Source organism: Crocodylus siamensis, chromosome 5 (assembly GCF_052110815.1).
Source record: "Crocodylus siamensis isolate JL-2025a chromosome 5, ASM5211081v1, whole genome shotgun sequence".
Taxonomy (NCBI): Eukaryota; Metazoa; Chordata; order Crocodylia; family Crocodylidae; genus Crocodylus; species Crocodylus siamensis.
In genome coordinates, this window is record NC_143399.1 from 197,251,813 (window position 1) to 197,272,175 (window position 20,363).

The window sequence follows — 20,363 nt, forward strand, 5'->3', positions numbered from 1 at the left end:
TGGAGGAAGAGAAACTGGGTGCATCTACATGAGACACTAACCACACAGTAGCATGCAAGACGACAACTGTACTAATATGCTACTATGCGGTAGTATTAGGCTACTGTGCAGTTAGCGTTACTAAAAAGCCATGCACTGGTGCTACTGCACAGTAGTGTCAGTTACTGCTTATTGATTTAGTGCTTGGTTATACAAGTACTAAACTTAATGCCTAGTAACTACGGCACGTTAATGAACATGTAAATGTGCCTGCTGGGTATGATGGTGGTGTGATCGTTTGCATGAGAAGTCTTCCCTAAGAAAGATCAGGGTTCAATTTCCTTCTTAGTCTGAGGGTGTTCCCATTCAGCATTGCATACTTCCCAGCATAGTGCCTGTTTACCAGGCCAGAATCTCGACTGTTGAAGCTGAGCCACTGTGCAGAAAAGAATTCAATATTCATTGGGTCAGAGAGAGAATAACCAAGAGGGAACCCAACTCAGTAGCCCAATGTTAAGGGCACTTCATCAAATGGGGGAGTCTTGGACTATGGTCCCTGTTTCTGAGACTGCCTAGGAAGTGTAAGAAGCCAAAGTGGCTTATCTAGGTGGCTTCTGTTTGCCCTCTTGGACTTAAGTAACTAAATTGTGTGGAGTATCTGACTCCATGGGACTCCATATGAGTGGACTTCTGTGCCCACAGGAAGTTCTTGCATGCTCAGTATTTCTTGAATTAACTCAAGCATTGCATAAGAAATATGAGCTGTTATAATCTACCTGGTGGGATGTGGGCAGTGGGGTCCCCCAGAGCTTGGTCCTCGGGCCCGCACTGTTCAACATCTTCATCAGCAACTTGGACAAGGGGATAATAAGCACCCTGTTCAAATTCGCAATCGACACTAAGATGTGGGGGGATGTGGGCATGTTAGAAGGAAGGAATAGGCTGCAATCAGATCTAGACCGGTTACAGGGGTGGGCAGATGAGAACAGGTTGGGTTTCAACACTGACAAGTGCAAGGTGCTGCACCCGGGGAGGAAGAACCAGCACCACACCTACAGGCTGGGGAACTCCCTTCTCGTCTGTGCAGAGGCAGAAAAGGATCTTGGAGTCGTTATTGATGCCAAGATGAACATGGGTCGGCAGTGTGGGGATGCAGTCGGGAAGGCCAACCGCACCTTGTCATGCATCCACAGATGCATCTCGAGCAGGCCCAAGGAGGTGATCCTCCCCCTCGATGCAGCACTGGTCAGGCCGCAGCTGGAGTACTGCATCCAGTTCTGGGCGCCGCACTTCAGGAGGGATGTGGACAACCTGGAGAGGGTCCAGAGGAGGGCCACCCACATGATCAGGAGGCAACAGGGCAGGCCCTATGAGGAGAGGCTACGGGACCTGAACCTGTTCAGCCTCCAAAAGAGAAGGCTGGGGTGGGGATCTTGTGGCCTGTTACAAACTAGTCAGGGGGGAACAGCAGGCACTGGGGAAGTCCCTGTTCCCCCGAGCACTACCAGGAGTGACCAGGAATAATGGTCACAAGCTGGCAGAGGGTAGATTTAGGCTAGATATCAGAAGGCACTACTTCGCGGTCAGGGCGGCTAGGATCTGGAACCAACTTCCAAGAGAAGTGGTGCTGGCTCCAACCCTGGGGGTCTTTAAGAGGAGGCTAGATGTACACCTTGCTGGGGTCGTTTGACCCCAGTACTCTTTCCTGCCATGGCAGGGGGTTCGGACTTGATGATCTGCTCAGGTCCCTTCCAACCCTACTAACTATGAAATGAAAATATAGAAAGTTGCTGTGTCTCCTTTGTCCTTAGCCTGTCTGTATTAAAATGTCAGTGACTTTACGTATTCTTCTGTTTTTTTGCATAACAATATCTTATAGTGAATCTTGGAGGACTTTTACTACAAGCACTTCTAGAATATTGGCCTAGAACACATATCAATCCAATGGATGAAGAGGAAAATGAAATAAATCATGGTTAGTACTTTCTTGTACACAGCTGGAATCCCCCCCACCTCCCATTTGGCATTCATATCTGGTTTGGTATACATATGGTATTTGCAACAATGTCTACATCTACAATAAGCTTTGAATGTAACTTTACATTGAAATATGTCATTTAGCAGTTGTTTAGCAAATAATTCTGTTCAAAATCTTTTGAACTGCTAAACAGGGAAAGTGATTTTAAGTTGATTTTCAATTTATAGAAATCCTATTCCTTGGGGGGAAAAATGCTAGTAAAAATCCATTTAATGGGCGCACATCCTGTGAGCTCTAGATGGTATTGGGAAACAACAGTAATTCAGTTATGGATTTTTAGGTCACTGGTCATGTAAGAAGAATGTCAAGGGAACAACAACTAATTTGCTTGTAGATACTATTAGCAAAAATATAATTGTTCAAAAGAGTTATATGGATGTTGGAAGAAAAAAAAACTCTGTATAAATCTTTGAAGCCATTTCAGGAGTAATCCTCAGCTGCAATAAAAACAAACAAAGTCATATTGCCAGGGTTGCTAATAGGACATGCGTGGGCAAAATATGCCCCACAGGCAGGATGTGGCTTGTAGAAGGATTTTATCTGGCCCACAATGTGTTCCTTGATTCTGCCTGGCCCAGGTGCAGTCTGGCCTGTGGTGTGTCCCACTGCCCCTGGGCACACAGCAAGGCAGGAGCAGTTTGGCAGCTGCTCCAATTTCCAGCAGCCCTGATGGTGGTGGCTCCTTCTGGCTGCCACCATTGCTAGAACTGGCCCCACTGCCTGGACCCGTCCACCTTGTGCCATCTGCGAGGGGAGGGACCTATGCAGGCAAGTTGCTTAGCCAGGCAGCTGGGATGGGGCTGTGGGCCAGTGGGGAGTGGTGTCTGAGAGCAAGATGGGTAGGCATGAGGTTAGGGTCCTTGCAGCACCCACTGTGGACCTGCCTGCCCCAGCCATGATGAGCGGCAGCAGGCAGCCATGAAGATGGAGGGGCTGGAGCTGCTGCCCAACCCTGTTGCTCAGGTGCAAAGGCAGCAGCAGTGACTAGGCAGAAGCTGCTGCTGGGCACTGGGAAAAGGGGACCTGGCAGCGGGTGCAGCCACCTCCCCCTCACCATTGCTGGGGCTATTCTTGCTGCAGTCCTCTTGAGCCCACACTAGTGCAGGCAGGAGCCACAGGGCAGCCTCAGTGCAGGGTCCAGGTGGCTGCAGCAAGAAGGGCCTTGGCAGTGGTGAGGGAGAAGTGACTGTGCCTGCCTCTAGGTCCTGCTTTTTCCCAGCACCTAGCAGGAGCTTTTGCTTGGCTGCTACTGCCTCCGCACCCAGGTCGCTGAAGCCAGCAGTGGCATGAAGTTGGGCAGCAGCTCCAGCCCCTCCTCAGAGTAGAAGGGTGGACCAGAGGCTACGCTGATGGCAGTGGGGGCCCCAGCTGAGCTAACCCTACTGAAGCTGCTACCTGCTGCTGACCTGGAGCAGCTGCTAATCCAAGGCTCCAGCCCCATGCCCACACCAGCTCCCCACCTGCCCACAGACCCATCCCACATAAAGAGTTTTGGTGAGATGTTGCTATGGCCTGCAACAGCTCCATAAAACTTCCTGTGTGGCCTGTGAGCCTAAATAATTGCTCACCCCTATATTAGAAGCGTATTGCATAAAGATGGATAGGCAAGATGGACTGACTTTGTAGGAAGTTTAAAACCATGTAATTCAAACTTGGTGAATGATTGGGACAAGTACACAAAGTGACCTATTCAAGTCCACGTCAAGCCAGAATTGGTCAAGAGCTGCTGGTGGCTAAGTGTTTTTTGTAAAAAAAAGAGTTGGTTTAAGTTCAGTTTCTCTAGCATCTGCCTTACAAAACTCTTAGCATGCTAAACTTTTAGCATTTTTATCAGGAATAACAAAGATCATGTTTGTTTTAATACTTTGTGTAATTTCGAAATAGGGTTATGGCACTTGGGCAGACTGTTTTGGGGAAGCTTGCTTTATTTCCCTTTGTTATACCTGTTCTCTGTATTAATGGCTTAAGTCTTGGGATAGGAAATGTGAGGAATGGCAACTACCAGACTCAGAACTTCAGGTCCCTGATGCTGTATTTCTCACTCTTGGGCATAGTTCCTTGTCAGGAAGACTGCCTGGGTGAATGAGGATTGTAGGGGTTGGACTCTAAATTTTTCTTGAAAAGCGTTAAAAACTTTTCAAAGCAAATACTGAAGAGTATTTAGGGAGAAAAATAAAGTCTCAAAGGAGTTGTTGGATTAGTGCTGTTGTTAAGAGAGGTCATCAAGACCACGGTAGGCAGGCTGGATACTGTTCTTACTATTTTTGTAAAAAGTACTTTAATGATATAATCTCAGGGGGAAAAACCCTAAATAAGGATAAGTATTTCAGTGTCGTCACACACAACTTCCATTATGGTGACTCCAGAAAACACTAATCTGGAAGCTGGAAACAGGAAGGGTACAAGTCTGGCATCACATTTTACATAACTGAGAAATGGAGGGTTATGTGTTTGTGTCTACGTGATTTTATTCCGCCTTGCTGGAGTCCCTGGGAAACTGTTACTTCAAAAGATGAGTGCTCCTCACTGCTTTTTCTCACTCTTAAGGCTGAGATGAAGCTGTTTTAATGTAGATGCATTTAATGTTTGTTTGGAGTTTTTCTGGGTTTTGCTTGTTTGTTTGTTTTTCCAGGACTCCAGTAAGGTGAAATAGGATTTGGCCAAAGATCTTTCCATACACACAATACTGTATAAATGATATAACAGTTCCTGCAAACAGCATTAGCTAATAAACTCAGAGGAGTGTGTGAAATGCTTCCTTTTCTGAGTTAAGTCTTTAAGATTTTCAGTTACCAATTCAATGCTCTGAGCATTCAGTTTTTTCACTTTAAATGTTGAAGCGTCATCATAACCTTGTCTTATTTTCAGTAACTTTTTAAGTAGAACTTTGCAGTGCCTCCAAAAATCCAGTTTATTGTTCTCATCCTCGGTTGTTTACCTGAATTACTAAAGAAATCTCTAAATCCATTTAAAAATCCTTTGTTCTAATTTCCAGGGTGCTTTAATTTCTTTTTGAGTATGCACTAGCCTGCTCTATACCTGTCTGGTCACAACACTTTTGAACTCTGCTCCTCCATTTACTATGCCTTTCAAAAGTTTGGTGAATTTCTGCATTGAACATAATGTTCAACTCAATAACTGGTTGATTTTATAGAAGCCACCTGGACTCTGTTTTGCTTGGAGGGCATTGCACCTTGACACTTGTGCATACTTGTTTGTCAGTGAATTTTACCACGCATTTCAAAATGCCTTGCACGTGAATCATTTTGAATGTTGGGGTTTCCAGCAAAAGAATAACAGATGCTGGCACTCCTGTAATCCAGCACTCTGCATTTTACATGTCACTGGGATCCTTTTTTTCCCTGTAGTTCACAAACATCAACCTGGTCAATAATGAATAGAATTTTATAATGCAGCGAATTTAAGATAAGACCAAACTCTGTCAGTGCCTCTTGCTATTTGAGTAGTAAAATAAGGTAAGCATGCAAAGAATGGGCTTAGGCGTAGCATTGTATTTTCATATGAAAAGCCTTGACCTTCAAATAATGGCTATTATGGAATGATGCTTTTACTTGGTCATTCCAAAGTGTGGCTCTTTCAGTTATTTATCAAACACTTACTTATCTGTGTTTCGCAAAAATAGGAGGAAAATTCATAAGGCAGTGTTCAGCTTATGGCCTCATTCTGTTTATACATCAGACACTAGGATCTGAAAGATGAATAAGAATTTTTGATTCTTTCTTTTCCTCTTGACACATTTGCTAAGAACTGGGATTTCTAGCTTTTAAGAAATCTGTATTTATCCATTTCTTGTTTTGTGCATATACCAAGTGTTTTGGCTAAGGTTTTTGTGGACTTTGCTTGAAATTTACCAGCTGCTGCAGGCAGAGACCCAACTTGCTTTATTCTGTACCTGGTTTTAAAACTAGGTGTATAATCTTTGTGTGTGTTGTGTTTCTTTAGTAAATGGCGAGCAAGAGAATAGAGTACAGAAGGGAAACGGATACTTTCAGGTGCCACCACATACGCCAGTTATTTTTGGTGAAGCTGGAGGACGCACTTTGTTCAGGTACCAAAGTTTAAGAAGCTGTAGTATGGCTAAACAATCCACTTTGTGGTTTGAGTTGATTTGTAGCAGAGGTCTTAGGAAGACACTGCATTATGTATGGCTCAGAATGCACCTCTTGCCCATCACCCTTCCTGTAAACCAGTTAATAGCAACCTGAAGACTGTTTCATTCTACAGCTGTGTAATTCTTCCCCTTTAAGTTCCTCTAGCAGTACTTAATTATGGGCAAATATTACGGGCTATAGGACTGCAATATTGAGCTGCAGGCATTAGCTTCTTTCTCCCCCCTCCCCCCCCCACCCATGCTTGCTGGTCTGCGTAATTGCTTAACACTCTTAGAAACATATTAGTTGGTCTATCAGAACATTCTTATCCTTGGCAGATAGGAAACACAGAGGCAGTCCTGTGACCTTCCTTGAGCAACCCCCATCTGGATGGTAATCAGTACCTGTACATATTTCCTGTCGTTTTCTACTGTTAAATGTCACTGATGGCATCTACTAGTACTGATGAAATCAAAGTAGAACAGATTCCCAGCATTGAGATGTTACAAAACATTCCTGTCCATGTCATAACAGCATTGATAAAAGGCAAATTAATGTGATCGGCAGTTGGCTTTTTTGGCTGATGTGGCCAATTTAATGTCACTGATAAAAGCTGCGTGCACGCACACAGCTGCAGCATGCATGTAGCCAGCATGGCAGTTTGGAGAGCAATGTCTGGCTGGTAAGTCTGGTTGGGGGGAGCCAGATCGAAGGCCCCCATGGTGAGAGAGGGAGTGGGGTTGGGGAAGGAGGGAGGTGCTGACCAGCCAGGGCAGGGCGGGGTGTGGGGCAGAGCTGTGAGCGGATCATCCAGGGGGCACAGGGAGGGATGGGGGGTAGCCCCCTGTACGAGCCACTTGTGGCTCCATCCAGTATCCCACCCTGCCCCGGCAGGGCAGCACCTGCCCCAGCCCTCCCTCGCCGTGAAGGTCTTGATCTGCTGCCCATCCTTCCCATACCCTATTCCCCCCCAGCAGACTTACCAGCCGGTCGCTGCTCTCCAGGCTTCTGGCTGCGTTATCAGCAGTCAGATCGGTATCAGCCCAAAAAAATCCTTATCAGTGCACCCCTACTGGTAACCAACCTACTGGCTTTTAAATGACTAATTTCTCAATACTGTGACCCACAACTATTATAGTACATCTGAAGTCTGGGAGCACTGTGACATTCAGTCCCAATGTCACTTAAGTAAATTTGGTTACTTAATGTGAACATCACCACTGTGGCTTTTAACATATTGGACTTTGTAAGCAAGGCCTGGACTTTTTGTTCTAATCTGTTGCTTGCCTGCATGTCAAACAGCTGGTCTGTTTCCCCAGCCCTGCAGGACACTAATGCCAAGTCTTTTGTCCAGGGCTTACTTTTATTCTTAGGCAAAACAAACAGTTCCTCTGTCCATCCTAAGCCTCTGCTGCCTAAGATTCCTTCGTTTCAGTCCCCCTGTTTGACTTTAGTGGAGGGGACAGCTTACTTCTCACCTCTTTTTATAGGAAATGTGACAACTTCCAAACTGGGTCTTACCAGCAGGCAGGCTGCCCTGTTACAGTGCTTTTTAACTATGTACTATACAGTGATTTTTATTTATTTATTTTTTCCCCTCCCCTCCCAGTAATTTAATTGCATCATTCATGAAACTCATTTCTTTGTCTTAGGTTATTATGTCGGGATTCAGGTGGTGAAACTGAATCTATGCTCCTTAATGAAACCGTGCCACAATGGGTAATTGACATCACTGTGGATGTAAGTATCGCTGTATATAACACTCTTCTTTGATTGGGGATCTAGAAAGGAGTTTAACCAAACTCTCAAATCATGTGTTTAATATTTCCCCATAACTAGGCTAAAAGGGATGTTTGAGTTATTAACCTGAAATGCTGTCCTCATGCACATTACAGATCTCTGATACCTGCTTTCCAGAAAGTATGGGACTTGTGATAATTCTGTAAACCAGCAGGCATTTTGTGAGCTAAACAGCTTTTTGAAAATATTTTGGTCTTATATACCATCTGATAAAATTCGAAAAAAATAAGTTACACTCGCAGTAATGCCATTTATGTTCTCAGCTCACCTGAGGCCCCTCCAGACTAAAGCAACTTTAGTATACATTATAATGTCCATTTCTCCATCATTCATAAGGAGTGTTGCTTGCTAACAAAAATGAAAGTACTAGAATCCAGCTGAAAAAAGAAACATTCTCAAGCTAGTAGTATGCTGAATGCCCATCTTAGTCTGACTGGAGATTTGATTCTGTTCCTTAATAGGTCACTTTTTTTAAGTGACTGTTACCTAGGACTGATCCCAGGTATCCAGGCCCTTATTCTTAAAACTGTCAATTTTTAAAGAAACAACATTTGGACTTTTGATATGTAACCTGTCCCATTTTAAAGTACAGAAAATAGAAAGTGGGGAGAGAACTCTTTGTTGCTGCACCTTTTGGCACCACCATGCTTTTACTGGTATGTGCAGCAATATATATACAAGGCTAGGCAAATAAGTGTGTACAAGACACACATCTGGCATCCTTCAGATGTTTAAACAGTTTAAAGAAAAGTTGTGAGTTGTGTTAGAGAGATTTCTCTCTTATTTGGTTTGTTAACCTGTTAAATGAGAGCTGATGCTTTCCTGTTGGAAACAGCACTAATGAGGATCATATCAGTTCACTAAATATAATACCTTATTCTCATTTCATTTTAGAAAAATATGCCTAAATTCAATAAGATCCCTTTCTACCTCCAACCTCATTCATCTTCAGGGGCAAAGACGTTGAAAAAGTAGGTATATAATTTTACTCTATTTCAGAGGTACTGAAAGTTCAGTTGAAGGGCTCATAAAAAAAAAAAAAAAAAAGTTTGCCAAGAAAAACAACAGAATCTTTGATCATCCAGAAGTCAAAATTGGACACTCTCTCTCTGTATCTCTCAAGATTTGAAAGAGGGAGAGTGTATAGTGTTGGGAGAATATCTGCCTACACAGGAGGTGCATCTACACATGTGCTTTACTGCAGTGTTGGCTAGCTTCACAATAAAGTGTTAGTCTACACGTGTGCCATACTGGGCACAGTGAACTAATTAACTCTGCCATAAGATAGTGCTCTTGTGGGCAGTACCATCTTCTGGTGGAGTACTCTAGTGCACCAAAACACCTGTGTACATACTGACCACATGCATGCATTGAGTGTGGTCAGTCCAACCAGCCAGGGGCTTGCTCCGTCCCAGCTTAAACTGCTGCTGTCCTGGCTGCACATGTGGATACTGCATCCAGGAGCAGTTTCCTCTGACTTGAACAGCCCCAGCGTTTATTACCTCAAATTAATTTCATGTGTAGATGCACCCAAGATGATACTAAAATATTTGAAAGTTTAAGGTATTATGCTGTCAGTTAATTTACCCAAATGCTGAACTTTGACTTGGGCTGAAACTTTTTTTGGCAACCTAACTGTTTCATTTTTATCGAGTTGTATAATGCTTTCAATTCCCATGTTCCAGGCAAAACTGGAACACTGGAACTGTCTTACTGGATTTGACCCACTGCTTATCTAATTAGGAATCCTGGTTCTAACGGTGGCCAGTACTAGAGATTTCAGATGAAAGTAGAAGAAACCAAACAGCTGCCTGCACGGGAATCTGTCCCTCATGTCAGGTCTTATTCAGGGTCTCTAATAGGCTGGTAAAGCCTGGTGATTTCACAACCCGAGTACCAAAACAGGTTTTTCAAGCATGTTGCAGGATGTGTGGCCTCCCAGAAGTAGCTCAGTCTCAGCTCACACCAGGTTCTCATGAAGCCACTCGCAGTGTGGAGAAGCTACCTGAGCCAGCCCAGCCTGGACCAGATGGCACTGGTGGCTCCCAGTGCCCATAGAGGGCTCCAGGGAAGACTAGCCAGTGGAGAATGAGCTGCAGCTGTTCACAGGGAAACAGCACAGGGAGAAACAGGAGCTGTAGAGTGGGTGGAGGGTGAGCACAGAGTCCCTGGCTTCCAGAGGCAGGCTGACACCAGGTGCAGAGCTGGTACTTGGAGTCATCTGCACTGGGGCACCAGAACATTGTCTGTTCTTTGCCTCTCCAGCTTAGTGCAAGTGTGTTCTCACTGCTCCCAGCTTCCCAAGTAACCTCCAGTAGCCAGCCCTTGCATCCAATTTGTAAGAAATCTTGCTTCTTACAGAAAGTGTCTCCCTTCCTGAATTGCTTTTGTGTAAGACTCCTGCTGCCAAAATGAGAGGGGGGCAGCTTCTCTGCTGATAAGGAAAGGAAGTTTCGATGCCTCCTCACAAATATGCTGCAGACCTTGGTCTCTGTCTGTAGTCAAACTGTGGTATCCATGTAATAAAGACACTTCAGGGTCAGAATTCCATAATTTTCTGACTTTTTTTGCACCCGTAACTTCTCAGTAGCAATGTTGCCTTAAAAGTAGTGTTTCTTCTTTATTTCCAGGTTCTTAATTTCAAAAAAAACTTTTGATTTTTTTGAAGAGATCTAATCTGAAGTAAAGGGACTTCAGGAAGAAGTTTTAATGACCACTCATAAACATGTCACTTCTTTTTTGTTATAATATTTTGAAATGGGTTGCTCCTAAAATTGAAAAAGTTATAGAGCGGTTCCTTGAGTCTAAAAACAGGTTAGGAAATCACTGGTATAATCTCTGAAGTAATGAGATTCAATACTCTGCCAAAAGTGTTGCTGCCATTTAAGTTTGAATATTCTTGATACCTAGATACATGTCCAGTCCCTCCTTGAGTTTTGCTAAATATTTGTTTCTGTGACTGCCTAAGGACAATCTTATTTCATTTGCTTTTTAATGTCCTGCCATCTTAATTTCATTAGATGTTGCTGCTTGTATATCACTTATCATCCAATGTATTTTTATCCCGTCATCTTAGCTGTCTCTCCTTTTGAAGTGAAACGGTTGAAATTGTTTGAATTCTTTATCTGAGATTTTAATCTGATCATTCCCATCACTTTCAATTCCTTTAATTTTATATCATATCCTTTACCAGATGGTGTAACTGATACTCTACAGAACTACAGATGGTCTCATACCATAGATTGAAATAAGATCTTTATATTAGAATGCTTTTATTTTACATTGCAAATGAAAATATATCTGCTTTAGCAAACTTGGTTGTATGCTGTGAAGGTAAAAGTTGAAAAGGCTTAAATCAGTTGTCTTGCATTTTTTATTGCTTTGCACAGAGACAGATTATCAGCTAGTGACATGCTACAGGTCAGAAAAGTAATGGAACATGTTTATGAGAAAATCATAAATCTGGATAATGAATCTCAGACGACAAGCTCTTCCAATAATGAAAAAGCTGGAGAACAAGAAAAAGAGGAGGACATTGCTGTGTTAGCGGAAGAGAAAATTGAACTCTTGTGCCAGGACCAGGTAAGTCCACTGAAGGTCCGTGTGCATGTGACAGGTATAGATAACGGTTAACAGTAAATCAATTCTGAATCTCCAGGCAGGGATCTTAAAAGTGTCTTGCAGCTGATCTGTTTTAAACTGTCTTTGAAACTTAATTTTCTCCTATGATCTCATGGGAATCCTACAGGTTTATCTTTTGTGTGTAAAACAATTGGATAGATCGCATCGCTAAGCATCTGTATACTGGGATGTTGGTTGCTGGCCTGTAATTTTTTGCAGGGAGTAGGGGAGAATACTGCAAATGCTTGCTCAGGCTAGCTGAACATAAACCAAATTGTAGCTATCTTGATGCTTTGCTATTTCTGAAACTGGTTCTATCTTTCTTCCATTTGTGACTTAGTCCTGACATTATTCTGGTACGTGATGGACTGATAAACCAACTACTACTGAGTAGTTATCTGTAATGCACACTTTTTAGAGGTGCCTGAAGTAGAATGACCAAAGGGCATTGTGAATGTGACAGGCCAGGTTTGAGATACAGGGCTGAGGAGGAACAGCTTGTACACTGCCTGTCTGCTCTTATTCTAGCAAATGCTGCTGTTTAAGCTTTAAAAATTGGCCTAAGGATCATCTAAAAAATTGTAATACAACACAAGCTCTGTGCAGAAGGATTGGGCCCACAGACTGGACCCAGCTGGTGGACTAACTTGGCACCACTCGTCCAGTCTGCTGGGCCATAACGTATTGCTGACCTGTCATTCCTACATACATCTCTTTTGGGTGTGAAAGTGAAGTGTGTCCTTGATTTTTATACAGGAAAAAGTGTGCCCCAGGTATCAAAAGCTATAAAAATTCTCACCTTTTAGGTTTTGGATCCAAACATGGACCTTCGAACTGTAAAGCATTTCATATGGAAGAGTGGTGGAGATCTGACACTTCATTACCGCCAGAAATCAACGTGAAAGAAGTGATGGACCCAAATGTTATTCATTTACTTGACCTTACTGTACTGGTTCCAAGAGTAGTACTATAGAAGCCCACTGAACCCCTAAGGTAGATGAGACTTCTAATGACTCAGTATGGACAGAAAGTATACATTTAATTGAAGTGACTAATAGAGCTGTAATATAGAGGAAAAAAATCTATATGATTTTAAACTAAAGTCTGTCCTAATCAAGGCTTAGTGAGTGAGTTGGGAAGTCCCTGAGTGGTTCATGTTCTGTAAGGTGTACAGAGAACAGATGATGATCCAGTGCAGACTTTTGCTTCCCCTTTTCTCTTTTTTTTTTTTCCTTCCAGAACATTATTTTCATCTGCTCATGCTTAATATGAAACACCATTTTGGCCATATTAGTCACTGTGTTCGCAGCGTAATTCAAAACTGCATGCACTGTATTTTTTGAGTACATTCCATTCATCTGGTATCTATATTTATTTTTTTCATAGGTTATTCACAAAATTACCATGTAGAGGAATAAGAATAAAATTATTACACACTTGAAAAGAAGCAGCCCATGTAATTGCAAGTGAAGGGTTAACATGAGACTTGTTTACTATGGTGGATCAAACATGTTGTAGAGAGATTGACATTCAGAGTAAAAACACTAGATAAATACTGTAGCAGGGTGAGTCCAGTGATGCTGTGCATCATAATACAGTAACTTGTTTTGCAACAACATAAGAATTTTTTTAAAAGACAATATGTAACTATTTCCTGCCCTGTTCTGAAGACAAGCTAGTTGGAATTCCCAGTACCTGTGTTCTAAACTCGACATGTCAAAACTGCAGATCATTCTGAAAAATTTAACTTTTATTTGTTACTATCAGACTATAGATACTACACAGTGAACTTCATATCCATGATACAGAAGTACTTGTATGCTTTCTTTCCAATGTTTTATATGCTGTTTTTGTTATAGCTGTATGCAGATCTTCTTTTCACTATTGTTCCTAAAAATTTAAGGCTTTCATGAACTCATAGTGGTCTTGTAAAAAGCTTAACTTATTGGGGAGTGGGGAGAATTTCAACTTGTGGTAAGAAAATTTGGGGCTGTCCCTCCAAAAAATAAAACTTTGTAGCCAGAGAAAATTTAATAATCCTCACAAAGAAATTGTGTAAAATGACTCTTGTCTGAAACAGAAGCACAAGTGCCTTCAAAGGGCAGTCTGTTATTCTTTTTTTCCCCCTGGAGATGTGCTCTTGCCCTTCCTGTATTTTTGCTATCAGGAGTTAGGTTAGAGCATTAAGAAAGTCCCAGGTTCATTACATTACTGAGATCAAATTAAAAATAAGATTGTTTTTATCAACACATTTTCTTTGAAAAATACTCAAGTCATTACCTTCTGCATGCTTAATCTAACTGGACAGGCTTACTGCGCGCATGAGAAGGTATGTTTCAGAATGAAGGTTAGCATGTGTGGTTGGTTTGTTTGTTTGTTTGTTTTTCCCTTAAAGTCCACTTGAATTTTTAAACCCCAGTCCCATGTATACTGACACAACTGTGCTATTACCGCATATTTTTAGTGATATTTGTGATTTAAATGGTTAAACAGAGCTGTAATTTTATTGAGTTGTTGTCCAGAATTGTATTTATTATTAGCAGGGGTCTAAGCTTTGTTCTAATGGAGATTGATTCTTTCTGGTTGTCTTGCTGTTCCTTTGTAAACATTGTAACTGCTCCCAGTTTTTGTCTGAAGTTAGCCAAGGTTGTAACTTTTTTTTTTTTTTTCTTTCTTTCTTCCAACCATCCCAATAATGCAGTTTCAGGAAAGATTGACAGAAGAGTCTGCAATGCCAAAAGGGTAAATGATCTGTGTTTCACAGTTGTATAGAATAAAGGCTTTAGTTAAAATATTTGAAAGTGGTTGCTCTTTTTGCTTCACTTCTCTAAGCAGGCAGTTGAGTTATTCAAATCCCAACATCATTTGAGAAGCATTTCTGAAAGTTGCTTGATAGGTTCCTAGCAGTTCAAATAATTGCTGTGCATTAGGAAAACATGCACGCTAATTTATGCAGACTTTTTAAGGCAGACTTTAACATGGTTAAATGACTCTATAGAGGGAAAAATGTTTGACATCTCAGCTTGTGGCTCAGCCTGGGTCTCTGGACCTAGGAGAAGAGCTGTGCTTTTCCAAAGAGGGCCCCCACTCTTCTTCCAGCTATCCCTTTCCCTTGACCATCTGTACAGTGATGGGAGGTGTATAGAAGTGAAACTCAGCTTGGAGTTTCCTGTTGTGTACATTTGTGAAGGCCTATAAGAAGTTCACTTTGTAATATAGACTGATATAGGATGGGATAGGGGTCTGAAGTGGTATAGCTTTGTAACGGAACAGTTTATACCTCTCCCTTTTTAATGAAAATAGTTTGGACAAATAATTCACGCTAATTTCTTTGTTGGCACCCATGTTTTCACAAACCAAAGTTTACAAACCTGTGTGGTGGTGGTGTGGTCCCGTGCCCGCTGTGGGCATGCACTGCACTATTCATGGCAGTGTGCTTTTGAACTAAAGCACCTTTGAGCTGTTTTAGTTCAAAAGCGCATCACCACTGTTTTTTCAGTGCTGACACTCATTTCACCACTTATACAACTGCATGTGGCTCAGCAGCAGGCACCTGCATGTGTAAAAATGCCCTTGAAATCTCCTTTCTATTTAAATTATTGCTTTATGTGTTGTGTGCTTTCCCAGAAGGAATATATTACTGGAAGGTAAGTAACTGTTTTTTGAGATGTTGGCCATCTAGTCCACTCTTAATACAGGTGCACTCAAGCTCTTCATCTTCATGGCTATCTCATCTCTTTTTGGGTCACACCAGTGCCATTACCACTTCCCTGTTAAGGGTGTAAAGGGTGGAGTGAAGCCAGTTGCCTCTTGTTCTGTATTACCTGTTAACATCTGGGTTGCTCCTGCAGTAGCAAGGAAGGAGGTTGGAGCATGGACAGTGCATCTCAAAGAACCACAATTTACCAAACTTCTCCACAAGTTAGTGCCTGTGAATCACTGAGTGGAATACATACGGATATTTACTGAAAATAAATTATTATTTCCTACGGTAATCTGGCTACCTGCATGACTGAGAGAGTATTCAGCTTGGATGCCTCTGCACAGGAACAACATAGATTCATAGATTGTAAAAGGCTGGTGTGGACCTCACAAGATCATCATGTCCAGCCCCCTTGCACTAGGCAGGAAAGACACCTGGGGTCAGGTGACCTCAGTGAGGTGACTGTTCGGTCTCCTTTTGATTTCCATGGTAGGTGATTGCACCACCTCTGGAAGGAGTTTATTCCACGGTCTGGGCACCCTAACTGAAGATTTTTTTTCCTAGTTTTAAGCCTGAATCAGTCGTCCAGGAGTTTGTGGCCATTACTCCTGGTTTTCCCCAAGGGTGCCCTAGTGAACAGTTGTTCACTGAGCCCTTGATGTAGTCCCCTGATGTACCAGTAAGCTGCTACCAAGTCCCCTCTCAGTCTTCTCTCTTTTAGGCTGAAGAGGCCCAGGTGCCTCAGCTTTTCCTCGTATGGCTCATCTTTGGGTGTCCCTTCTCTGGACTCCCTCAAGCTTTTTCCACGTGCCTGTCGAAGCGTGGCGCCCAGAACTGGACACAGTACTCCAGCTGCGGTCTCACCAGTGCCAACTAGAGTGGAAGAATCACTTCCTTGTTTTGCTTGAGATGCATTGGTTGATGCATGCCAGAGCATTGTTTGTCCTGCTGGCTACAGCATTGTGCTGATCACTCATGTTCATACCATGGTCTGTTATTACCTCTAGGTCCCTTTCAGTCATGGTGCTAGGCAGGTGCACTATGCACTTCCAAGTTGACAGCATCTCCAGAAGTCACAAATGCTGCTTCCACTCTAGACAATTAAGTTTCGACTTGCCTTGCAAGGATCTAAACTAAATAGTTGCTAACATATTGATTTTAAAAGTTTTGGGGGGAATATAGTTCAGTCTGGGTGAGACCCTGACTATTTTCACTGTACGAGGGTAAGAAAAAAATGCCTCAAAGGCATCAAAAATATTGAGTAGTGTCACATAATACAAGAAAGAAAATGGGCAAGTGGATCATCTGGTTCAGACGAGTTGGATCACTTTGGGGAAAAGTGGGATTTGGACAAGTACTAAGAGTAAAGATTTTTTGGAAGTGTGTGTGAGGGGCCTCACAGCAGGTAAGTAACTTTATCTTTGTCTGCATTCAGACTGATTGGGATTGCCACTAAAAAGGCTGTCTTTCTTGAAAGATGGTATAGCAATTTTGAAGGCTCCCACAAAATCTAATTCATATAAGGATATAAGTGGAGAGGAGGCCAGAGTGGAGGGAATGCATAAAATTGGCCTTTTAATGTGCAAGTATGAGCCTGGAAAGGGATAAGCTGGTATTGCTGCTGGAGGCATTACTGTAGAGCGCCATCAACTGCAAAGACCTTGCACAGAACTGCAATACTACCCTAGATTATTAGCTGTCTTGAGGAGCTTTCAGGAGATGGTGAGCTAGGTCTAGGAATGGCTGTTGAGGTCTTAATTGGGTACAATCCTAATGGCATCCAGTATGGCCAGGGTGGAGAGCTGTGAGAGGCAGTCAATCCCCTTAGTACCACCTCGTTTACTCCTGTTCTCAGATCTTCTCTGCTAGTGAAAACACACTCAGGATCTGCCAATATGTGCGCGAGTCAGTGAGATCCGGAGTGTGCAGGAGTGCTGGCTACTGCGTCCTGATGTTGATGCAGAGTACTCAAGTGGTGAAGCACTCTGAATTTGGGGCTGAGGATGTGTACAGTTCTGTGCTCTAAATATACCGGCACAGATGGTGGGTACCCTGACTACAGGAAAAAAAATACGCTGGAAACCGGCAGGATTGGGACAGATACTTCCACCCAGAACATTAGTACTGAGAGTCCCAAAGTCGCCACCAGGAGCTGTCTTGACAGTACCACAGCTCCCAAATGGATGCTGCTTGAAGCTGCTCTTTAACTAATGCCATAGATTAAAGACTTGTGTGTTCCAGAGGACCGTTTAATCACACCTTAGGTAGTAACCCAGCTATATAGTCAAACAATTAATGACACAGTAAAATAAGGAACAACCCACAAAGTGGTTATTGCAAATTATGTACAACAGCTTTCTGGCTTGTTCCTGCTGCACCTTTAATTGACTGTGTGGCTGCTTCTAGCCTCAGGAGCACACGGAGCCCTTCAAGATTTTGATGCACTCCCAAGGCTGGGAGTGCTGATCAGTTGACCCACATTCCCAGTCACAGGGGTGCACCTGAGCCAAGGCTTCTGATGCGTTCCTGTAGCTGGGAGGACCAACTGGCTGACTGGTGCCCCATGCCATGACAGCACTGGGCCCTAGCTTGCTACTTGCTAGTGTAGAGGGAGCCCAGGATGCCTGAGAGCACAGTGCCTGAAAAAACCAATCTCAGTCTGTGTGTAACGGGGATGTCGAATGAGGGATTACCTGCTCTGGGAAGGAAAGTGAGCCAGCAGTGCCTGTGCGTTTGCCTTGCTGAGTGTTTGTTTGGTGGCAGTGCATGTTGGGCATGTGCTCTGGACAGCTGAGTGATTGCTGCCTGTGGCTAATAAAAGCCCTAATAAGGGGGCGGAGCCAGGCCCAGGATATAAAATGAGACTTCCCCAACCAGGGGCAGCAAACAGTAGTGTCCCAGTTTGCTGCCCCTCTCTTTGAAGGGGGAGTCTTTCAGATGAGCTTTTTCTGTCATTTATGAGTAGCCAACCTACATGTATTAGTGTAAGTAGCTAATGGAGTTAAGCAAGGGGCTTAAGTATTGGTTTAACTAGAGTCTAAAGTGAGAGGGGGCTCACTGGGGAGTGTGCCTGGACTCTCTTACCTTCACTGTAAACTTGGTGAAAGGGAAGGTTTTGGGACCAAGGAGCAACAAACAGGCCAGCTTACAGGGGAGTCTGCTTGGGAAGGTCTGTTTGGAAAGAGGGGCAGGAAGAGAGGGGCAGCAGATTAAGAGACCAAGAGAAATGGTTGGGGGATGTCAAAATGCCACAACTACTGCCAGTGCCAGCTCTTCCTCTGCTTGTACCAGGCAGGACCACTCATGATGAAGGCTTGCACCCAGGTCCTTGGCACTATGGAGATGGCAGTTTGCAGGTTCCTTCCAGTGATAGCCAGGTGGGGGAATGCCTGGCATGTATTTAAGCAGTGCCTCCTAGCAGTGTCCCTCAGGGAACAGGCAAGAGAGCTACAGAAGGAGGTAGTGAGACTCAGAAGCCACCTCCACCATGCCAACTTCATTGATTCCATGCTGGAGGAGATCTCTAGGATGGCAGAGGAAGGACTGCTAGAGGCAGCACTAGAGAAAGAGGAAGATGGAGATTCCCAGGGAAGTGGAAGCTGAAAGCTTGTGACCTCTGGCAGCAAGCAGAAATCTTCATCTCCACCTGCAGCAGTTCATATAGAAAAATAGAGATGCAGCCCTAGCAACAAAGGGTGAGGAGCGCATTACATTGGCGAAGGATGACAGGCCAGGCCTCCCCAATGCAGGAAGGATCTAGACCACCACCACCAAGAAGTGCCAAGTGGTGGTGGTTGGAGACTCCCTTCTGTGGGGAACAGTGGGATCCATCTGCCAACCAGACCTGTTGTCTCAGAAGGGGAGCAGCACTGGCTAGGGACCAAGCTTAATTCATTTGAAAACCTACTGTGTGCAAACACAGATGTGAGGCTCCAAAATAAACAAGTTTAAATTTTATAAACCTATTTAATTTAAGGAGAATTAAGCCCTGTGGTGTGTACAGGTAGCAAGGACCATTGTAATGTACTATATTTTCTTGTGTACAACATGCCTAGGAGAGCTGGTTTAATTTTTTTAAAGAAGCCTTATGGGTGCAGGAACAAGCCATCCCAATGTGCAAGAAGATTAGTAAGTATGGCTGAAGACCAGCTTAGCTTAGCAGGGAACTCTTCGGTGAGCTAAAACAAACAGGAAGCTCACAAGAAGTGGCAACTTATACTCCCTAGTTATTTGCCTAAGGGTATTGCTCAGGCATGCAGGGATTAAATCAGGAAAGCCAAAGCACAATTGAAGTTGCAGCTAGCATGAGACATTGAAGGTAACAAGAAGAGTTTCTACAAGTATGTTGGCAACAAGAAAAGGATCAGGGAAACTGTGGGTCCTTTACTGCATCTGGCAACACAGCTGCCAGTCACAAAAGAACAGGTTAGGGACTACTTAAAAAAGCTGGACATGTACAAGTCCACAGAGCTGGACATGCTGCCTCCAAGTGTGGAAGGGGCTGGCTGATGTGACTGCAGAGCCACTGGCCATTATCTTTGAAAACTCCTGGTGATTGGGAGAGGTCACAGATGACTGGAAAAGGGCAAATGTAACGCCCACCTTTAACAAAGGGAAGGAGAGGATCCAGAGAACTAAACTGCTTGGCCTCACCTCGGTCCCCAGAAAAATCATGGAGCAGGTCCTCAAGGAATCCATTTCTAAGCACTAGGAGAAGGTTATTAGGAACAGTCCGCATGGATTCACCAGTCTGCCTCCTGTGATGAAATGACTGGCTTTGTGGATAATACACTTTGACTTGAGCAAGGCTTTTGATATGGTTTCCCATAATGTTCTCACAAGCAAGCTAAGGAAGTACAGGGTGGATGAATGTAAGGTGGATAGAAAACTGGCTGGATCATCAACCTTAGAGGGCAGTAATTAATAGCTCAACAAACGGGAGGACCTAGGCAAATTGGCAGTTTGCACCAAAAAAACCAAACAAAAAACCTCATGATGTTCAACAAGGACAGGTACAAAGTCCTGCACTTAAGACGGAACAATGCTGTGCACCAGTACAGTCTGGGAACTGACTGGATAAACTGCAGTTCTGCAGAAATGACCTGTGGGT

General features: G+C 43.4%; 1 protein-coding gene across 2 annotated transcripts in view; it reads left to right on the forward strand.

Moving 5' to 3' along the window:
- WDR48 (WD repeat domain 48) overlaps positions 1-14,344 on the forward strand; it is a 33,933-nt gene extending 19,589 nt beyond the window's left edge. For both annotated transcript variants that reach the window (XM_090047775.1, XM_090047774.1), the window contains 6 exons: positions 1,859-1,954; positions 5,981-6,086; positions 7,782-7,869; positions 8,824-8,900; positions 11,319-11,511; positions 12,357-14,344. In XM_090047775.1, the coding sequence (XP_089903901.1) occupies positions 1,859-1,954; positions 5,981-6,086; positions 7,782-7,869; positions 8,824-8,900; positions 11,319-11,511; positions 12,357-12,452 (656 nt within the window). In that variant the 3' untranslated portion in view covers positions 12,453-14,344. The remainder of the gene's footprint in view (positions 1-1,858; positions 1,955-5,980; positions 6,087-7,781; positions 7,870-8,823; positions 8,901-11,318; positions 11,512-12,356) is intronic.
- The last annotated feature ends 6,019 nt before the right edge of the window (positions 14,345-20,363 follow it).